This window comes from Struthio camelus, chromosome 4 (assembly GCF_040807025.1).
Source record: "Struthio camelus isolate bStrCam1 chromosome 4, bStrCam1.hap1, whole genome shotgun sequence".
Taxonomy (NCBI): domain Eukaryota; kingdom Metazoa; phylum Chordata; class Aves; order Struthioniformes; family Struthionidae; genus Struthio; species Struthio camelus.
Genome location: NC_090945.1, coordinates 12,783,706 through 12,803,613, shown reverse-complemented (window position 1 = coordinate 12,803,613; position 19,908 = coordinate 12,783,706). Strand labels below are relative to the sequence as shown.

At 42.4% G+C, this 19,908-nt stretch overlaps 1 protein-coding gene across 3 annotated transcripts in view; it reads left to right on the top strand.

The window, feature by feature from the left end:
* GPRIN3 (GPRIN family member 3) overlaps positions 1-18,015 on the top strand; it is a 160,751-nt gene extending 142,736 nt beyond the window's left edge. For all 3 annotated transcript variants that reach the window (XM_068941552.1, XM_068941551.1, XM_068941550.1), the window contains one exon: positions 8,893-18,015. In XM_068941552.1, the coding sequence (XP_068797653.1) occupies positions 8,995-11,385 (2,391 nt within the window). In that variant the 5' untranslated portion in view covers positions 8,893-8,994 and the 3' untranslated portion in view covers positions 11,386-18,015. The remainder of the gene's footprint in view (positions 1-8,892) is intronic.
* Positions 18,016-19,908: the final 1,893 nt, after the last annotated feature.

Below are 19,908 nucleotides of genomic sequence, written 5' to 3'. Positions count from 1 at the left end.
ACACCAGCCGAAAGACTTTACGACTGAGGCCTAGCTGGGTGAGAGACAGCGTTTGGTCAGAAAATGAGAATTGTAAAGCAAATCCAACACTAGCAGTGCAGTGGGTTTTACTTTGCAAACATGCAGTCCTATGCCTGAAACTACCCTCTGCCAGGAGAAAGAACATTTTGGGAGCACACAAGTGCATGAGGTGAGTGGGAAAATATAGAGGCAGGATGGGGACACATGACAAAGGAGGGAGAGAAGAGTGTGGAGACAGCACACATAGAAGATGAATTCAGGCGAGGACAGAAAAAGGGAGTTCTCCTGGAAATGCTGCAGGAAGCTCTCACCTGGCCCTCCTGTCATTTCTCACAGCGATAACCAGAGGTCTCACAATGTGCAGACTTGTTTTGAGAGTTCCTGGAGTCCTGTGGTTATGTGAGGATCCCAGCATCCCCAGAAAAAGACAGCTTTTAATCCATGAGAAAGAGGTGAACTTTGAAAGCTCAGGACTTCAAGGGCAACAAAAGACACCACAGTTCTTAATTTAAATCAGGGTTTTCAGCCTCCTTCCCAAATGTTGATTTCTAGTGCAGTGCTTGAGAATATATTTTTAAAATCTTTTAAATATTATTTTTCCATGCTTTAAAGTGTTTGAGTGCAGGGTGACCCCATATTCCTATGAAAACCTGAAAGAGTTTTGCAAAACTAGGATGCTCGTGTAAATCCTTATCATCTCGGGCTCTATTCCTGCAAAAACAAGCCATTCTTGCAGCACTTCTACCACACACAACAGCTCGTTGCCTTCAGCTGGAATCAGATGGGAGTAACCGCAGGAGGGGACCTCTTCAGAAGAGCAAGCCCAGTTTCACAGTTCTGGTGCCTGGGAACCTTAAGTGAAAGTCACTGCTCTTGTCGTTGTAGCTATATGCATCAGGATAAAGAAAAGGATAATTGGATCTCTTCTGAGAGGATTATTCGCCAACGGAGTTTAAAAGCAAAATGAAACCAGGAGTGAACTTTGAGCCAGCTTACATGCACACGGCAGACTTAACATCGTGGTGCTGCTAACACCACGCAGGTCTGTATCAAGGCTCTGAGAACAGGAGATGGAGCTGGAAGTGGTTGTTGCTTTTACTCTCCTGGCGGAGGCGAATGGGTGGTGCCCACAGAGAACAGATGGGACATGGGCTAGAACATCCAGTCTTAAAGTAGAACTGTGGTTTTACTTCCTTTCAGATGGAAATCTTTCTAATTGAAGGGTAACTAATTATTTTGCTGCCAGCAGGACAGTGGAGTTGAACCAAGCTTAGTCACCATACCGTTTGTGTTCATCTGTGATAATAGACCTGCCTACTTAAAACCAGTCACAGATAGTCGTACACTTCTGTCCCAGAGCTGCCAGTGAGGTGCCTGCCTGTCCCTGGACCGTTTTGAAGCATTAACAGTGAGGTTTTCTGCAAGCTCACAAGCCCTGACTCTCAGATGGACGTATTAGCACAGTTCTGCACTGATGGAGCCAAAGGATTTTGGCTGGTTCTCACCCTTTGACTGAAGTTATAGCAGAGATGTACCCTAAATCTGTTCCAGGTCCTCCTGGGCTTACTCTTCTGCAGCAGTCTAGAGCTGCTTTACATTTTTCTACTAATCCTGAGTTCATGCTAGCGATGGTGTCACTAATGCTTGCTCCTAAACCAAGGTAAGCATTGCAGTACCAAAATTATAGAGAGATAATCCCCTGTGCTCACTGCTAAGTGCTGGAGAGTACTTAAGAGAAATGCAGTCTCTCATTGAGCTTCTTCTGATGCCTGTTGGGCACTGCACTTTCTGGACTCGCAGGAATTCAGCAAGAGTCATGGGAGTACAAAGAACGTAGAGTTTTGAAGAAAACATACAATAGCAGTAACAAGTAAGCAGGAAGACTAGCTACTCGCCTAAACAAAATCTGACAATGTGATCCGCATGTGTTGCTGCTGCAGTGTGAAAATATTTTAGATACTATATTTTAAATTGTATTTAAAATTAATCAAAATTGCTATTGTATCTAGTTGAGTAGACCAGATAATCTGTGGACTCTTGGAAGTGTGTACTAAAGCTTTGGTAAAAAGCTTAGTGAAATGAATGAAGATGCAAAGCATTTTACTTTGCTTTGGATCAGGCTCAAAAACTTCTATGCCGTTTGGTAGGGCTCACTTAACCCATTTTCTCATTTGCAGGTTGTAGGCAGCAGGCTAAGCTGAGCTTTGTCCTTCTAAAGCAAAGCTCAAATGCTCTGCACTTTGCAGAGTTTAGGGCTGTACCTAGCAGAGAGATGTAAGAAGAGAGAAGTCAGCAACCGGAAAAATATATTTCTTCAACTTGTACAAAATGTTCCTTAGATAAATCTTTTAACAGCTGTCAAACTGATTGGCAGCCATCCCTTTTAGAAAAAAATAGTAGTGCTTTTTATTTATTTATCTTTAACTATAAGCTTTGTTTGCAGCATCTTGCCCTTGATTTTTCACCTAACTTTCTCTTGAGTTTATTACCATTACAAAGCAAGCACGAGCAGAGACTGACATTTTTCTTCAGGAGTTTCCCTCTGTTTTTCCTTTTGGGCTCTTATCCCATTTTTCCCCTTCCTTTTTCTTTTTCAGTATTGTGTCTTGACAACCGTGCTAGCATGCCCGTTAGGTGCTGCAATCTGTATCATGGTATTCAGGAGGAAGAGCGTATGAGGTCTTGTGGGGAGGCCAAGCTGCTCTGCAAGAGTCCTAGTGTGGACCGGGTTTTCCTGGGGGCTGTTGGTGTGGTTTAGTTAGTAGTTTCAACTGATTTAGTTTTGCAGCTTGCACCACGGATGGTTAAGGTGCTTCTCGCACAGGTGCTGAGGAAGGGCTTTAGGAGGGGTTGTGGCATTTTGTTTGGCGGCATGCATGCTGTTCTGGGTTTTTGTTTTGTTTTGTTTTGTTTAAATACTAAAATGAGTGGCTAGATCTTCAGTTAACAGATTCATACAAATAAAAGACCTTTTCTCACAGTGCCTAGCACATTGTGGAACACATCGCCACAGGATTGTGTAGGCCACACATGTAATGGGATTTAATAAACAGGAGTATAATCATTTCAGCAGGTGATTAAAATGTATACTTCAATTTAGAAAATCCTTAAAATTCTGATTGCCAGAAATTGGAGGAACTTAAAGAGAGGGATCATGGTCTGTATGTGTGCTAGGACTTCACGCTGGCTAGAATTTTGAAGAGGATCTGACCTTCTTCTAAAACAAACTTCACCACCCCTAGAAATAATAAAGATTGCAAAGCTTTTAAAATAAAGCCCCAAACGAATCTAGAGTTAAAAACTCACAGACTAGAAATGCAATTTTTTTTTTTACAGAAAAGTCAAAATTCAGCTGATGAGCTGAAACGAGAAGAGTTGTAGTTTAAGGCAGCAGGAGAATGTAACAGGCATTAAAGCAAGGTGAATAGCGAAGAAGAACGGAAAGTGCCTTATTGCAGTGGAGAGCAGCTTAGCGGTATTCTGTTGTCCATCTGGGTTCAGTAAAATCACATTGTTGCTATCAGTTCACTGGATAGTGAGGAAGTAAATAGATTTTTTGCAATATCTGCTAAAATGTTACAACAGTTTTACTAACTGCATTATCTGAATCAGTAGAGGCCAGTCAGAAGTTAAGCACCAGATACAGTCGCCTGCCTTTGCATAGTGTTGGCACAGAGTGCTGCAACCTAGTAGTGTTTAACTTGTCAGTTCTGCCATCCATGTCCATCTCTGTCTCTTTGGCACCGACTCTTGCTGGGTTTGGTAGTGTGGTCTGACTATCGCCTGGAACAGCAGCATCGCAGGAAGGGAGGGCGCAACAACCCTGTCCATACTGGCTACCTCGCATCTGTTGTCTCCAACACAATTCCCTGTATGCTCAAGAGAACAAGCCTGAACACTGTGTGCATTTTCTTGTGTGAGGCTGCCATTAGCCTTACACTATGTCTGTGATAGGAGTGTGATAAGCATATCACAAACGAGTCTTAAGGTTGTTGCCTTCGTGCTTGCCTATAAAAAGCAATGCTCTTCTGTAATAACAGATGCTGTCTCCAGGTGTAGAAAGGGAAGTTAGAACATTTTATTGTCTTTTCCTTAGATAGGGAGACCAAGTTCCTGCTTCAGCAGATGTTTATCCATGTCCTCAACTTGTGCAGTTTTATGAACATCTTGATCGTAATCTGAGTAATCAAATGATGAGATTAGATTTGTTAAGAAACAAATATTTAGTTCTTCCATTTGTAGAGACAAGTATGAACACAGGAAGTCTTGGGGCTGAAAGAATGGAAAGCTGATAAGAAACCAGAATGTGGGGGAGGAGGGTGCCTGATTAGTTTGGGAGCTATTTTTTTGTTGTTTTTCATGATTTCTAAAATTGAGGGGCACTGGAGATTCTGGCAGTCTTATGTGTACTTTTGCAGACTTACAGATTTTTCAAGGTGAAATGGGAGGCAGAATCTTATGCTAGAATTTCATGGAAATGTCTTGTTTTGTTTTATTAAATGTGTAGAATTTCTGGTTTTGTTGTGATTCTCGTAACCTGGGAGAGGGAAACTTATAATGCTGTTTTATGGGGAAAGGGGGGCTACTGAAATAAATGGGAGTTTCTTCCCATTGTAGCTTTGAGATTAACAACATTATATTAAGTTGCCTGGAAATTCCTTTTTTTGTTTTGCTTTTCTTTTCCATGTAGAAGAAATGCTCAGTGACAAGAATCCCCATAGATCTGCTGGCCATACAGGGACTCTGCCAGACCATACAAGCCAAGTGTAGGCTTTGTCAAAATTAGAAACTTCTTGTTGCGAAAGGTCCAGGAAAAGTTCCACACTGAGATAAGACATTCAGGCAGACTAATTTGATCTGAATGAATAAAATGAAGGAGAATGGTGTTGGTATAGAAAATGTCTTATTACTAAAAATGGATTTTGACCTTTGTGGAGATATTAATGTCATCTCCTAATAAAAGAAAATCTTGGATGATTGCTGCAGGTCAGACAGACGATGCTTGAAAGATTCCCTAGCAATCTTGATTTGTTTTGACATGTTTTTGGTGTAATATAGAGTTTTGTTTTTCTATTTCTTCCAGGAATTTGCTTGAAGTCGGTGGTGTTTTGAATCCTCACTGCCTTGGCAGTTGGGTAGCGTGTGCACGCTTTGCCCACAGGTCCCGGCGTTGGTTTTTACTCACAAGCAATAATGAAAGTGCCTTTCTGATTCTGCAGTTAGCTGGGTTTGCCTGCTTTTCTCTTACATATGATTTACATTTTATTCTGATTTTTATTATTCTTTGGCAAAGAACATTGTCAAAAAATAATGCTTTTTATTTACTCTACTACGATGCCTTTGGCTTCTGCCATCAGAATAGCTTGCTGAAGAATCTAACAAGAAAATAGTTCCCATTTCTTTGACAACAGAGTCTTTAAAAAAAATCTTGTTCTCATAAGCTAATTCATTGTCAGAATAGTCCCATGCAGCAGGAAACTCTCCAAGGTTCTGGACTTAGACTAGAAAATTTCCTAAAGTCTCACTTCTATTTTATCTTCTTTTCCTTCTCCTTTTCCTTTCATTTGTGCTGTCTGAAGGTCCCAAACACGGAAAAGGTACAGTGCTTTGCTGGACGGCTTTTCTGGGCCTCAGCCTGACTGCAGTGTATAGCTACTAGAGATGGGGAAAGGGGAACAGGAAAAACGTCATCTTACTTCACATTCTTTTGCAGGACAGAGTAGATTGGTAGGCACACCGGAGCATTGCTCTTCCCTCCGTGCTCGAGGCAGAAATGTGAAGTCCAACAGCCAAGCACTGGTGCTATTACTCAATTTGAAGCGTGCCACAAAATTAGGGAAAATCATAGTATCTTTGAGTTATACTCATGAACATGAATTAAGTCTCCACAAATCTGCTGCCAGGTGAAACAGTCTCTGTGTTATGGGGTCAAGTGAAACGTTTGGGTTACACTATGTTATCCCTCTTCAGAGAACAGGGCTGCATGAATTTAGTGGGGCAGAATTTCCTGGGTTGGCATTGTGCCTTCAGGGGTAGGCAGCCAAATTGCTTTTAATTAGCCCTTGTAACAGTCTTTTAAATGTATATGTCAAACCCAGCTTTCTTAATAATACTTTTTAGTGATGAAGAGGCAGTACACAGATTGGGAGAATTCATGTCAGGGTTTAGATCGGAACTGATTGACTTAATTGAAAAATGAAGAGTTGTTCTTCCATCTGGTGGGTCTAAGTTAAAGACAGAGTTCCAGACTGCAGGACTGTCCTTCACAGGTGCTTCTAGCTATGGACCCACAGACCTGCACTGGGATCAAGGTGGTCAGTAGAATTTACGCATGGCAACACAGGGAATTTGTTTCTGTCCCGAGTGTTTGATTTTGGACCCTGTGCTCTTAGAGATTTTCATATAGTGATGAGCCAAACAGATTTGCTCTGCCTTCTTTATTTCTTCTGAAACTGTGTGCCAAGTAGAATGTCTCATCCTAAAACTATGGCTTGGTTTTGTCCTGTTGTCTGTTTAGCTTGTTTTTAAATAAAATCTTGGATATTAAAAAGAAAAAAAAGCGTGATCTACTCTATTGTGTATACTGGTTTGGTTTGCATTGATATTCAGAAAAGGAAAGAAGAGAGTAACAGAACTTGGAAAAACAGATGCCCAAAGCCATCTGTTCCTCTCCTCACGGTCATTAGACGACGTTCAGTCACAGTATGGCAATGGGAACTTGGAATGACTTTTGTTTTCTTTAGGACTACGCTGGTTGGCTTTAAAGTGAACACAAAATGAAATGAACATGTCTTGTAGGTGGCTACAAACTCGCACAGATTTGCGGCCTGGTTTACATAAACATACTGTTTACCAAAAAGATTAGCAATCGTTCTCTTTGGAGGAAACCTATTTTGAAGTGATACGGGGCTGCTTTCACAGGTTCCTGCTAAACAGCTTAGTGCCCTTTAGGGGCAGGATCACAGCTTTCCAGGATTGCCTTAACCCAGCAGACTAGGTATATCTGTGGTTGAATAAAGCCCAAAGGTACTTGAGAGAAGAGGTAGAGTGTAAAAAAAAATACATTATTAATATCTGGAAGACTTCATGAATAAGTAATAAGTTGCAGTGTTTTCCTTTTCTTTGGAAAATAGGCTGTCTATATTCATTTTAATTTTGCTTTTATTAAGCATTTTTTTTACTGTCTCTCTTTCTGTATACCCTGAGGTGCTGGTACCCTGTGTCATTTTGGTACAGAGAGAGGAGGGGAGCGGGGAGGTTTTGTGGAAGGGGCTTGTGCTGATATCACTACTGGATGGGGGGGGTCTGGAACAGCTTCAAGTGAGCATAAAACTGAGCTATTACACAGCTCCTTCAAGCAGCACCTTCCGAATAGCTTCACAGTGAAGACCCTGCTGTATGCCCAGAGAGACATGGGCACACGGAGGTAAAGTAGTTTTCCCGTCATCATCCCCTGATTGACATAAAACTGATGTTCATTGTGTCTTCTGAATCCCGCAGCAGTGCTTTTCTGGCAACACAGACCAAGGAAAGCTTTTAAAAGAGGCTTTAAACAAGACATAGCCTACAATATAAAATGAGAAGAAGAGTGGGGTTTCATCCCTGGCCACCACTACTCCGCTGACACTAAGAAGGGATCAAGCTGTTGACCTTTAGCAGGATTTGAGTTGGGCAATGCTAAGTCATTCTGTAAACCACAGTCAAAAAGCACATTTTGAGACTGACTCCTGTTTGCAGTGATTGTTTCTCTGCAGTCCTGGCCACATTTCAACCTGGGTAACTCTGTTCCACCTGCTTAAAATCCCTCCCTGCTGTGTCATTGGATGTGACATTCTCTGTTGCTTCAGGCCATTACCGTTCTGTGAAGTTGCTGTTTCACTTCCAAACTGTTTCATATCACCTGTTCACAAATTGATTTTTAGATGGTCTGTGCCTGTATTTTGTACATCAGTTTGTTACTCCTTCTGGCTTCCTTGTTGTTATTAAAAAAAAAAAAAAAATCTAAAGATGAAAACACTAAATATGTGCATAGCTCCATAGCTTTATTAAAACCAGTGCAGTAGCTTCTCTTGGTGTTTATCTACATCACCATGAGGTTGTCTTCTCACAGTATTTCTTCCACTATGAGGTTTAATTTCATGCATGTTAGTCTGAATTTACCAAAAGACGTGTCTTTGGTGTTTACTGTTGCCTTGACTGAGCATTTTCCTGTTTACAGTAGATTTCGAGAAAGGCTCTCCACGAGAGGAAGGAGAACTGGTGCACAGCAAACGTAGGGCATCCGTGCAAGTCGTAGAGTGGGTCTTGGGGCCATCAGACCTATTCTCCACATACACACTGCAGGCAAGGTTGCTACTAGATCATCCTTCCTTCCAGAGGTGGCTTGATAAAGAATTTATCACACTGAGGTTATTTCATGACCTCCTGATGACCCGTTTTCCTTCAGAGTACCACACAAAGGCTGCTCCCCTTTCTGTTGATCTCTACTTTCTCTTGATAGCCTTATCATACTTCCATATGCAGTATTTCTTTTCTTTTTTACTCACTTTCTGTCATTTTTTTCAGTAATGTATCAGCCACAGGACAGCTTCGGTTGCTTTGACCCTATTATTATTGTCTCCTTCTGGACCTCAGAAATGAGAGAGACTTGAAATCTGCATCTTTAGAAACCGAGAATCGCTTAGGAGAACACGTGCACTGTTACAAACTGGAGCCAAGGGCTCAGCTCCCTGTGACTTGCAGGCAGAATCAAGTGCTTCTCTTTCCCCCTTGCCTACCAGTAGCTCTCTTCAAGCTGTACAATGAATTTGTGTTGCTTACTTTTCTTGTTAAATCTATCTGCTGCTAACACTATGTTTCTTTCATTAACAGATTAACAGGAAAGCTGTTATCGTCAGCTTGTCCCCAGTACAAAAACTGCCCTGTAAGACAACACATAGAAGCTGACAGCAAGCCACAACTCCAAGATATTCCATGGGGACTGTACCAGATCCTCTGAGATCTGCCAAACTTTCCCTGCTCACAGCTTCTGAGGAGAAAGATCACCTGGGAGACCTGCAGTCTGCTAAGCACCAGCCCGAACAACCAAGTCGAGAGACAGCCAGCAATGGCTTTTCATACACGGTGTCTGATTCTGCTGGAGTTTGCTCGTTTGACCTAAAATGCCCCGCAGCTGCTGATGTTCAGACGTGTGAGAAACATCACAGGGATGATGCTAGCTGGCATGAGGCATTTTCTCCTGGGTCCTTCAGCAAGGCTTCAGAGGGGCATCCTGCAGGCGTAGAGTCTGCTAGTAACTCGCAGCCAAAAGCCTGTGAGGAACTGGCAGTGCAAGCCCTGACTGCAGAAAGAGCCCGTTCAACAGGGCACGAGCCGGTTATGATGCCAGCCCCCCAGAACTCCTGTCAGTTTGTTCAAAGCAGCCGAGCCAAATCAAGCTCCCTGGCACAAACGGATGACTCTGCATTGAAACCTCAGGGGACTGATGATCAGCCAGCACTTGAGGTGTTAAACTATTCTTCCCCAGGCAACCCTATCAGGGATAATGAGTCCTTTAATACTTCTCAGGCGAACATTCTGCAAAGAGGGGGAGAAGAAAAGGGAGCAGAAAAACCTGGTCCTGCTGCGTGTCAGTCAGCCTCTCCAGAGAGGGGCACTGAAGATGACCTGAGGAGAGGTCCACAGGTTGGTTTGGAGGCAGAAAGCAGGGCTGCAAACACCGTGCACTCATGTCCCGCTGATCAAAGTGCAGTAGTTCAGAGCAGCAAGTCACCAGCTCAGTTCAGACATGAGAGTACGCAGCCAGTATGCAATGCAGACGTGGAGACAGTGAGTTCAGGCGTGATCCAGCTCTCCAAGTTCAGAGAAACAGGTACAATGACAGTTCAGGCTGAGAACAGATCTTTAACTCAGGAAGCAGGAAACAGGACCTGGAGGGATGCCGAGGTTCAGGCCGTGGCCAGCGTGGAGAGCAAATCAGCTTCCACGAGCCCCAGTATCCTTGCCGCCTTCTTAAAAGGGAATCCTCCGTTAGAGGAAAAGGAGGAACTGCACATCATTTATCAAGGCAGTGGGGGGCTGAGCCAATCTGAACTTATTGACAGTTTCTCCTCACACCAAAAGTCCCCATGTTCTTCTGGTATCATGCCAAAATCGACTGTTCTTACAGCTGTGACTGATACAGCCCAAACCCAGGCTGTCAAATTGCAAAAATACTCTGGAGACCAATCTGACATGGTCTCTCCAGCATCAGCAGATCACACAACACTTACTCGGCCGTGCCCTCTTGCAGCCATTACCTCCCAAGGGACATCTGCAGTTAGTGCCCAAATGATCTGTGCAGCCAGAGACAGCCGGGAGGCTACTCTGGTGCCCTTGGACACTCCAGTCCTGCCAAAGGCAGTGCCCGTCGACCAGCTCGCAGTTAATGCCGGTAATCAAACTCCATCACAGTCTGGTTGTGGTGGACCGAACACTATTTCAGCTGCAGTTGTCCCAGAAATCAAGAGCAATGTGCAACAACTTGTCCAGGATGCAGGAAGCAGCCAGTTACCTTTACCCTGTAATACAGACAGAGAAATCAAGCAGAAAGAGGTCCTGGACAGCTCTGAGCAAAGACTGGTACAGTGTAAGGGTGTGAATGAAGTGAAGGCAATTCCCATTCAATCTGGAGTCAAACCAAAGGAAGAAAACTTGATGGTGCTTGATCCTAAAGGAGTGATGAATGTTAGCAGTGAACCTGCTGCCATCAGCGTAAAGGCAAGTTCAGCGGATACAGGTGAAAAGGGGCATGGCAGAGACCAAGGAGCGATTAGCCAGGCTCTGAAGGCCAGCGGTCGGAGTCTGCAGGCAGGATTGTCGTCAGAGTTGAGCGCAAGTTCTGCTCACGTCACCCCTCTCTCGGGGGCCTCAGCAGCTCCCCAGCAGCAAGGCCTTCAGGCAGAGGAGTCCAGACACGAGCTTGATACAGCAGCTCTTCCTACTTCAGCTCAGGCTTTGCCAAATCTTGGGGAAAACAAAAAGCAGCCCACTCCAGCCATGGAGGCAAAAGTGCAGGTGAAGCAGTCCAAGCACGTCAGGGATGTTGTGTGGGATGAGCAAGGCATGACGTGGGAGGTTTATGGTGCTTCCCTCGATCCAGAATCCTTGGGAATTGCGATCCAAAACCACTTACAGAGACAAATACGTGAACATGAGAAACTGATCCAGGCTCAAAACACTCAGAATCGGAAATCCATTTCCTCTGATACATCTTCAAATAAAAAACTGAAAGGGAGGCAGCATAACGTATTCCAGTCCATGCTGCAGAATTTTAGGCGTCCTAATTGCTGTGTCCGACCTGCTCCTTCCTCTGTGTTAGACTGAAATGGTTTGCAGGGATGGATAGATGTCTGCAATGGTATAGAGACCCCCCCCCCCCGCCCTCAAGTCTTAAGTCCTGCTGTTCAGTTGTGTTATTGGAATTGTGTTGCAGCAACAGTGGAAATTATTACCCTTTTGTTTCCTGAGTAGTCACTCCATCATGCCTTTATTATTGCTACAGCTGGTGTATTTCCACATTATGCCCCTACTCGTCTACTGTCAGGTGAAAAGCTAGGCACTTAGCGAAAGCACAATTTTAAATTGCCACCTTGCTGCAGGGAGAGCAGGGCTTTCTGATAAGGCATGAAGCAGAGAGAAGATTATCAGAATTATTATCAGAAGTGATTTTTATGCATCGCAAGGTCTTATGCAAGGGGATAGGCTGGGGGAAGCTGGATAAGGTGAAACTAAGGTTAAGCAGTTGTCAACAGCTAATGCTCTCCAACAGTAACAGAAGACAGCTTTCCATACGTTTAAGTTACCCACACTGAGGCAAGTTTATGACAAGGCTAAGGACATTGATCACTTACCAGCCTCGCTACTGTTGATACTGTGGGGTGCAGTTTTCATTGGCAGCCTGAGAGAGCTGGGTCTTCCCCTCCTATTGAAATATAGAACCAAGGAAGGAGTGAAGAACCAGGTTGAAGGAGTGTCCGCTTGGGAGAAGAAGCAAGTTAAGCAAATGGAATTTTGATGGCTAGAACCAGAGGCGAGAGAGAGGTAAATTCTGTGGGCTTTTTCCCCCCTGAGTCAGCCGCACTTAAGATGTGTGGAGTGTTTAAGTAGGCAATGTGGACAGATAAGGTAAAACATGAGAGAGCACTTAACTCGATTCACCCGTGTCTGTCAGCACAGTGCTGTCACTTGCGCTGCAGTACTCTAGCCAAGTCTTTCAAAAGCAGCGAGTAGTTCTGGGTTCTCCGCCTGAGTCTGGGTTCTCCAGTGCTCTGATTCTCCAACAACGCTGAACACCTCTCTTCTGTAAATCACTTTTTAAAAACATGGATCTTCTTCTTTCTTTAGAGATGCACACTGACATTTTAAAGTAGAAATAGGCTATGCTGTGCATCTGGGTCCGTTAGCCTACATGTCTAGTGTGTGCGCTGTTCTGATTTTTTCCAAGTCCTTGTCCAGATCTGATCTTTTTGGTAGTATTTTGATGCTTTTCTTGCTGCTTTTCATAAACTTAATACCATTTAATTAGCCTGTGCATATTTTATATTTTATCTAATGCTATTTATATTATAAAGCATTATATTGTTAACTTGAAACATTTATTTTACAGAAATACTGAAGTCTTGAGACAATCTTTACTGTATTTCTAATGTTAGGGAAGTTACAGAATCTGCTAATAAAAGGTAGCTTAGTGACTATTTCTCCAGAAGTGTGATATACAATAATGTCTCAAAAATGTGTTTGTCACATTTCTCAGATGAATAATATTTTTCCAAGCTGGGGAATGTGTTTCCCACTTTTTTTTTTTTTTATTCTGACCATTAGAGTCCATGGGAGGTTGGGGAACTCCTGCAGTTTGTAGAAAATTCAGTTTTCAATCCTGCAGTGCATTGAGGATTTGGCTGTTGTAATCCTGCAGAGGACTAGAGTTAAATAGGAATTATTTTTATTCCATTAAAGATTTTTCATCAATCATGATGATTTATTTCTGTCTGTAGTACCACACATCTAATTTACTGTGCAGATTATCGTACAGGTTTACTCAGTGTAAATGATTTTTTTTTTTTTTCTGAGAAGCAGCCCTGAGGTGATGCCTTTTTTTTCAGGGGACCAATGTTTGTGAGTATATCAACTGTCAGGCCTTCAAAGCAGCTATTTGGGGACAATTTTTTCCCTAACAGGGAGGTAAAATACTGTAAAGTTTCTGTAAGGTACAATATTTTAACCTAGTCCAGTGAAAGCTGTTGCCTCTAGGCATGGTACTGAATTGACTCCTAATTTTCCTCTGGCATATCTGTTGGATTTTTATGGCACGTCCTTATTCTGCTTCTGTACATTATTTTAAGTCATCTCCCATCTGATGCTGAATTGCTGAATCTGAAATACCACATTAGGGAGTGTCTTCTCACATATGCCTACTGAGAGGAAAGTTTCATCTCTTTTGTTATTACTGTTTCCATCACCTTCCTAGCAGTTTCTGAGATGTAAATTTCATGTGAAGTTTTGTGGGGGATTAATGTTGACAGCATCGTTAGGTAAGGTTAGTTGACGAGTTTGGTGTCTCTTACCATGTTGTGTTTGTGTCAGCCCTGTAAAGGTTCCCAAAGTTTTCCATGGTGTTTGCTGTTTCCTGTCCAGGTCCAAGGCTTTGCACTGCTCCTTCTTGTGCCTTCACCTCCGATCTGTCCTCTCCCTCTTTAGCTGCTGCCCAGCCCATATCCCTGTGAAAGTGTCCCATGAACAAGCTCACACCCCCTCTCTGTCTCCTCCATATTATAGCATTGTGATCTAGCTTACTCTGAACTGTCCCTTTACAAATGTGTTCAGTCTGAATATATAAATGGATTGTCATATTTTTCCAGAGGAGAATAAATGGCTATCGCGTATTCACCGATTTCCATGAACTTTATCCTTTAGCTGAAGCTCTCCAAAATATTTCTAAAATCTGTGTATGAGTTGCTTTATTGAGACCAAACTTCGCTTGGCATTTATTAGCAGTGGATGAGCAGTGTGCTGCACCAACACTGGAACTAACTCTTCTTCATGAGGAATCAGAGATCTCTCCTGGTACCCTGCAGCTGCTTCTAGCTGTGAGTCTTCACCAGCCTTGTCCACCCTCACTCCCCCTGCCCCAAATAACCTTTCTTCCAGGGAAATGTCACCAATACATACAGCAAAATGCTGATGGGTAGATGTCATACCAAGTGGATGCATCTAAACAACTACGTGGGCATAGCTGGAGAAACTATAATGTTCAGCAGAGCATCGTGCTTTTGTGTTCTGTGAGAAAAATCGGTTGAAAGACAAACTGAAATATGTCAGTGACGCTGTCTCGTGGGCACAAAACGCCAGCAGACGTTCGCATCCAAGCAATAATGTGCCAAAAACAAATGCATAAAAATGAGTCAATAATCACCAGCACATCTCATGTAAAATATTTTAGGTTTTCACTTTGTCCTAGTAGAGCAGAATGTAGGCAATGTGATAATTTAACCCCAGGTTATGTTTTCTCCTGCATACAATGTCCAGATGACCGCATGAATCCTTGTAAGGATGATGCATGTTTCACCAGCAACAAAACAGAACTGTATTTTGGGTGATGATAAGCAAATAATACGCTTGTATAAATGGTCCTATACCAGCCAAGAAGGAGTATTGTTGGTGTTACATCAGTGTCAAAAACAAAAGCGTGCTTGGAGTGGCGGTAAGGCAGAGGGTAGGGGAAGATGATCTGTGTGCCTTCTCGCCGCTCTCTCACTGCCCTGTGATCAGAATCACACTGCATTGGTCGAGCGGTTAACAAGCACGGAAATTCATTTGGCGTAATAAAAAGATGCCTCAAAGCAGAAAGAACTGCTTTGTCATTCCCAAAAGTAAATCTGTATGGGGAAAAAAAATCTAGGTTGCAGCCTAGCCTTGTGAAGTAACTCTTAATTTCAGTTTGCTGCAAGATGGGAAAATTGCAGAAACAAGCTAAAGGTCAGGAAACTGTTGTCTGTTGGCATATCTTCTGGGAAGGCTGACACGGCCAGAATCATTGTAGGAGTTTTTAATAAATGCGGTGAATGAAAGTGGAAGGGTTGCTTCTAATTTCACTTCAGGAGCTTTTTACTAGTAAAGACAAAAGCAAATCTATTTCGATGTTGCCCATCATCGATGCAGGCAGTTTGCAGGATAGCCCCTGATTTTGTGTGAGGCTGCGAAGTGCAGAACTGTCTGGGTGTGCTTGTTTGGTGTCTGCCAGCTTTGCCTTGTCTTGGGCACCAGTGGTGAAATGAAGTCCTGTCTCACTTCTGCTGACTTGTTTTGGAAAAAGCATGAGGGGCAAAGCTGGAGGGGCACGGAGGAAGGGAATGTCTGTCTCACCCTTTCAGAGCAAGAAACCATGCCTTTGAGCATAGAAGAAGGAATTGCTGAGAAGACTAGGGAGGGACTAAAAGAAAAGCAAAACTGAGGTGATGTAGGTGCTGCACTAGGAATTCCCATTCTTATGGGAAGCCACTGTTTTGCTTGATTTTTGCAATGCTCACCATTTGTTCATTCTGAGCTCACAGAATTTTCATTTTCCTGCTGTTTTACAGCCTTTAGGAAAAAGGACATTTCCAAAGGTTGTATATTTTGTTAATGTGCAGATATATGCAAATATGAATCAGCAAAACTGACCGAATAAGCTAACTGGTAACACAAGTAAGTGAACAATATCTGTTTATTACCTTTACTATTACATAAGGGCTTGTAAAATGAACGTTTTGGAGAAGAATATTCAAGGGATTCAGAAAAAGTGAATATATGCTCTAAAGATAACAGGCGCATTTATCTTGAATTCCGTTACTGTTTCTGAGTTTTTAAGTTAGTGGAAATCCAAAAGAAGATAAGGATATGTTTTAAAGCCTGTTGAAATTGATGGAAAATTCCTTTTGGCTTCCACTGGTCTTCAGTGTGGAAATAACAGTAGAAACTGCCGTATCAGTGTTCCGTTGCTTCGCTTAGGAAATGCAAGGTTTGTCTGAAAGTACAAATATTATTAGCTTATTAGGTTGATTCTCCATTGATTTATTCCTGGCCTACCCCTTCACACCTTTTGAAAATCAATGCCAAAAATTACTAAGGCAAAGTAAGCGTTTCACACCTGCCTTCTGGAAATGACTGCCGTGAGTGAGATACAGCTGTTAATCAAGCTCCTTGATCTATAGTGATATTGCTGTTTCAGTGTTTCATTTCTGTTATTTAGAAAGCTAAGAGCTAAGGTCTGAAGGACTCCTCCTTTTTCTTTCTGTTTTTTTTAGCGTCTCAGCTTCTGCTCATTGACTTTTTTGGTGACTGTGATGCCTGTATCAGTTATCAATGCTTTCTAAGTCCATCCCCAGCCAGGTATGTAAGTAGATCCCTATTTAAATGCTGCACACTAGCAAATGTCTCTGGAGTCAGTGGATGCTGCAGTGGTCCGTGGGTCTGAAGATCAGATCCTGTATATTGAAGTGGCTGAAATGTTCTTTTAGGTGCCCACGTTTAATTACCACCTGAGCCTATATAGCTATGTAAAAGAAAGAATGAAGTATTACAACTCAGTTAATCCAAACTGAAATGAACATCATCCATTTTTTGAAAGTCTGATATGTATTCTTTTGCCTGCTTTTGTGTTTTTCTGAGCAGTTCTTCCTTCTCAAGTATTTGTAAAGTGGATTTTGAATCAAATCGTAGCAAGGAAGATTTTGCATTGGAAAATGTATCTTTCAGCATTCAGGCTGCTTTAAAGAAGAAACTGTTGTTTTTATTGAGTCCAGCGACACAGGAACTAATTTTGCCTCTAGCAGAAAGTTTGCTGTTGGTAAGTTTGAGCGTGTGTGCGCATGTGTTTAAAGGGAGTGCACAGGTGTGCAGGACTCATGCATTGCTCATGCTCTAGGTTTTTCCCTTTGCTGTTGCTGATTGAGCGCTAGAGGCTTCGTATCTCCCACAATTTTGGGGCAACAACAGGAAGTTCAGATTGCTCTGCAATATAGAAACAAGGATTTTCTCCTTATCTGGTCTCTAAAAAATTCCCAGAACCCTAGCCAAAAAAAAATAGCTGGCCAACCTCTGTGTCCAGACTGTCAACAGAAAGTGTGGCGGTTCAGTCTACAGAAATGCACGCTAGCTCCAAAGCTCTGTGGAAATCCACAGTTGTACATATGAACTGGTTTCTCCCCAAAGACTATGGGTTATAGCAAGCATCAGAGCTCATGAGGAATGATACACATGGACTGAGTCCATTTTGAAATATTAGACCTTAAGTTTTTGTCTGCTTAGAGTGACCATCCATTGAATAGAAATACATGACAAAACTCTGTCGTCAAAGTCTTCAGCAGCCATTTGCTTAAGAATATTAGGCAGTGTCTATTAGATACATCATAGAGGCTCGGCTACAACAGCTGACACTTGTATTAAAGGGTTCTCCTGATAACACTTCCCTCAACTCAGTTCATAGTGAACAGTTTTAAGTCAAACCCAAGTTTAGGCACTGCCATGGGGAATTCAGTACCTGGAAGAGAAAGGTCTGAGCAGCACACTAGAAGTGAGGTGGGTTTGTACTCAGAGTTATATAGAGAGATGGTAGGTGAACTTTGAATTCCTGGTCATTGCAAACACCATGAAAATGATGGCCACAAATCAGGCAGCAGCAGCAGAAAACCAGTTTCGAGGCTTCTAATGACAACTAATATTATCATGGCTTTATTATTTTTATAGTTACACTGACTGAATGTGATGTACTGTACAAAGTAAAGCTAATTTTAGGCTTCCAGTGAACTGTAGCATTCATTTGAGACATATCACTAGAACTTTGCATGTGAAGAAGTCTTAACGATGGTACTAAAGCGATGTTACTGACCTGGTCAAGTCCCTTAGGAATTTAATGTTTTGCTGTTTTACATCTTCTGGTTTCCATGATGAGTACAATAAAAATGAACACTGTCTTAATTATTCTGGGTCTCTGTTTGTAGGCTGGCATGAGAAAAGAAAGGACTTCTTAAGTGTCACTGGCTTTTCTGGCTTTCTCTGTAAGACACAACAATAACAAAGGGTTTTCTGAATTCAGGCCAAAGGATTGGCACCTTGCAAAAGCTAGGTGCAGTCGAAAAACAGCATGCTCTGTCCCTGCTAGAGGAGAGATCTTTCTGCTTCCTTCTGTGTAAGTACCATTGATTTTTCACAGCTGTTTATTAACACAGGCTTTTCTGTGGTGCCCATTACTGTACTGTTTCAGATGAATTCACTGAGCCTTTCATCAACCCCTTGCCATCCAGCAACGTATTATTCATCCAACTCAGCTCCCCAGGAGCAACATCTTGCTCCAGGACAGAAAAGGCAGAATTTTAACTTTACAGTGTCACTGCTGTAGCAAATCATCATTCCCCCCACATCCCTGGAATCATTCACACACACACACACACACACGGTATGGGTTGCCCAGAGTATTGGCATCAGAATAACTCCAATAAGCTTCTGCCCTTAAAGGAAGTAAAGTTTTATCTCATAGTACAAAAGACCAGAAGATAGCTGAGAATGGCAGTGAAGTGTACAAGGATAGTGTTTCCACAAGCCTGTATACTAACAGATGGCATGTATTTGAGTACTCTTACCTTGGCTTATTCTTTTCTGTGGCTGTTTGGGGAATATGGAAAGACATTTTTTGTGTCCCCATGTTGGAGTGGTGAGAGGGAGATGGGACAGATCCTGAGCTAATGTGTTTACACAGTGGCTTCTGTTATCAGGGAAACTCTGACTGTTTATACCAAGTTGGAGCCTTGTTCCCAAAAGTAATGATTAGTTGTTTCCTCAACTGTGTGTCTATAATTCTTAGGTCTTTTGGCTAGTTGCTGTGGTTCAGCCTTCTTCAGCTTATTGTCCTGTGGTTTGGACAATTATGTAATGTATTTTATTAATGAGCTTTGCTGGATTCCTTGCTGTACGGTTCAGGTTACCACATGCCAGTGGCTGCCAAAGATTAGTTGTTGAAGCTAAAGTGCCAGGAGCTTTTTTCCATGCAGTGGGTGGGATCGTTCAGTTGCCTAATGCAATTGGCAGTCTCTGTTTGTAGGCAGCAACACTACTGAGATCTCTCCCTTTCGTTCTTAATTCACCTAGTCTTACTGCAGTACGGAAAAATCGTAAAGCTCCTTATTCCCCAGGGGACTAGCCCAGCAGAAAAGGCACCAGTGCTCAATTCTGTAAAATAAAACAAGCTAACATCCTATCAAACCAATCATAACCAGTGCATGGTTTCTATCTGACACAGATTTTATACCATATAACACAGCAGTTTCAGTGAGATGCTGCCTGCATATATAAAGAAAGTTTTTGGCTCCTTGTTCATGCATGAACTGATTTGCTGACAACCTGAGCTTTCCAACCAGCAGCAGTTCATCCCGGAATAGTTGCTTAGCTTCTTTAACTAGATAACCAAATTGCCATGGATTCTGGGATTCAAATTGTATCAAAAGCTCTCTGCAGTATGTGGCAGTAGTGTGAATGGAAACCTTGCGACTTCCTCATTGAAGTTCAAATTTCTCCTTTGAGAAACATGAATTGCTAGTTTCACAAGCCAGTGTTTTAAAATGTAGGTACTTAAATCTGTAACTGAGTATTTAGATAAATATGGCCTAATTTATGAGAAGTGTAGAGCGCTCTTATTTCCTGTTGAGGTCTTGGAGACCTGTGGATGCTTGTTATCTCTGCAAAGAATACCACTGTTCATTAGATGCCCATACCCAACATGACAGTAGGTAATTGGCAGTAAACAGCTAGGAATAGTGATAGTCTTTACGTTTAGACCAACAGAAAGTTGTCTGTGCAAATTAAGAAATAGTAGTT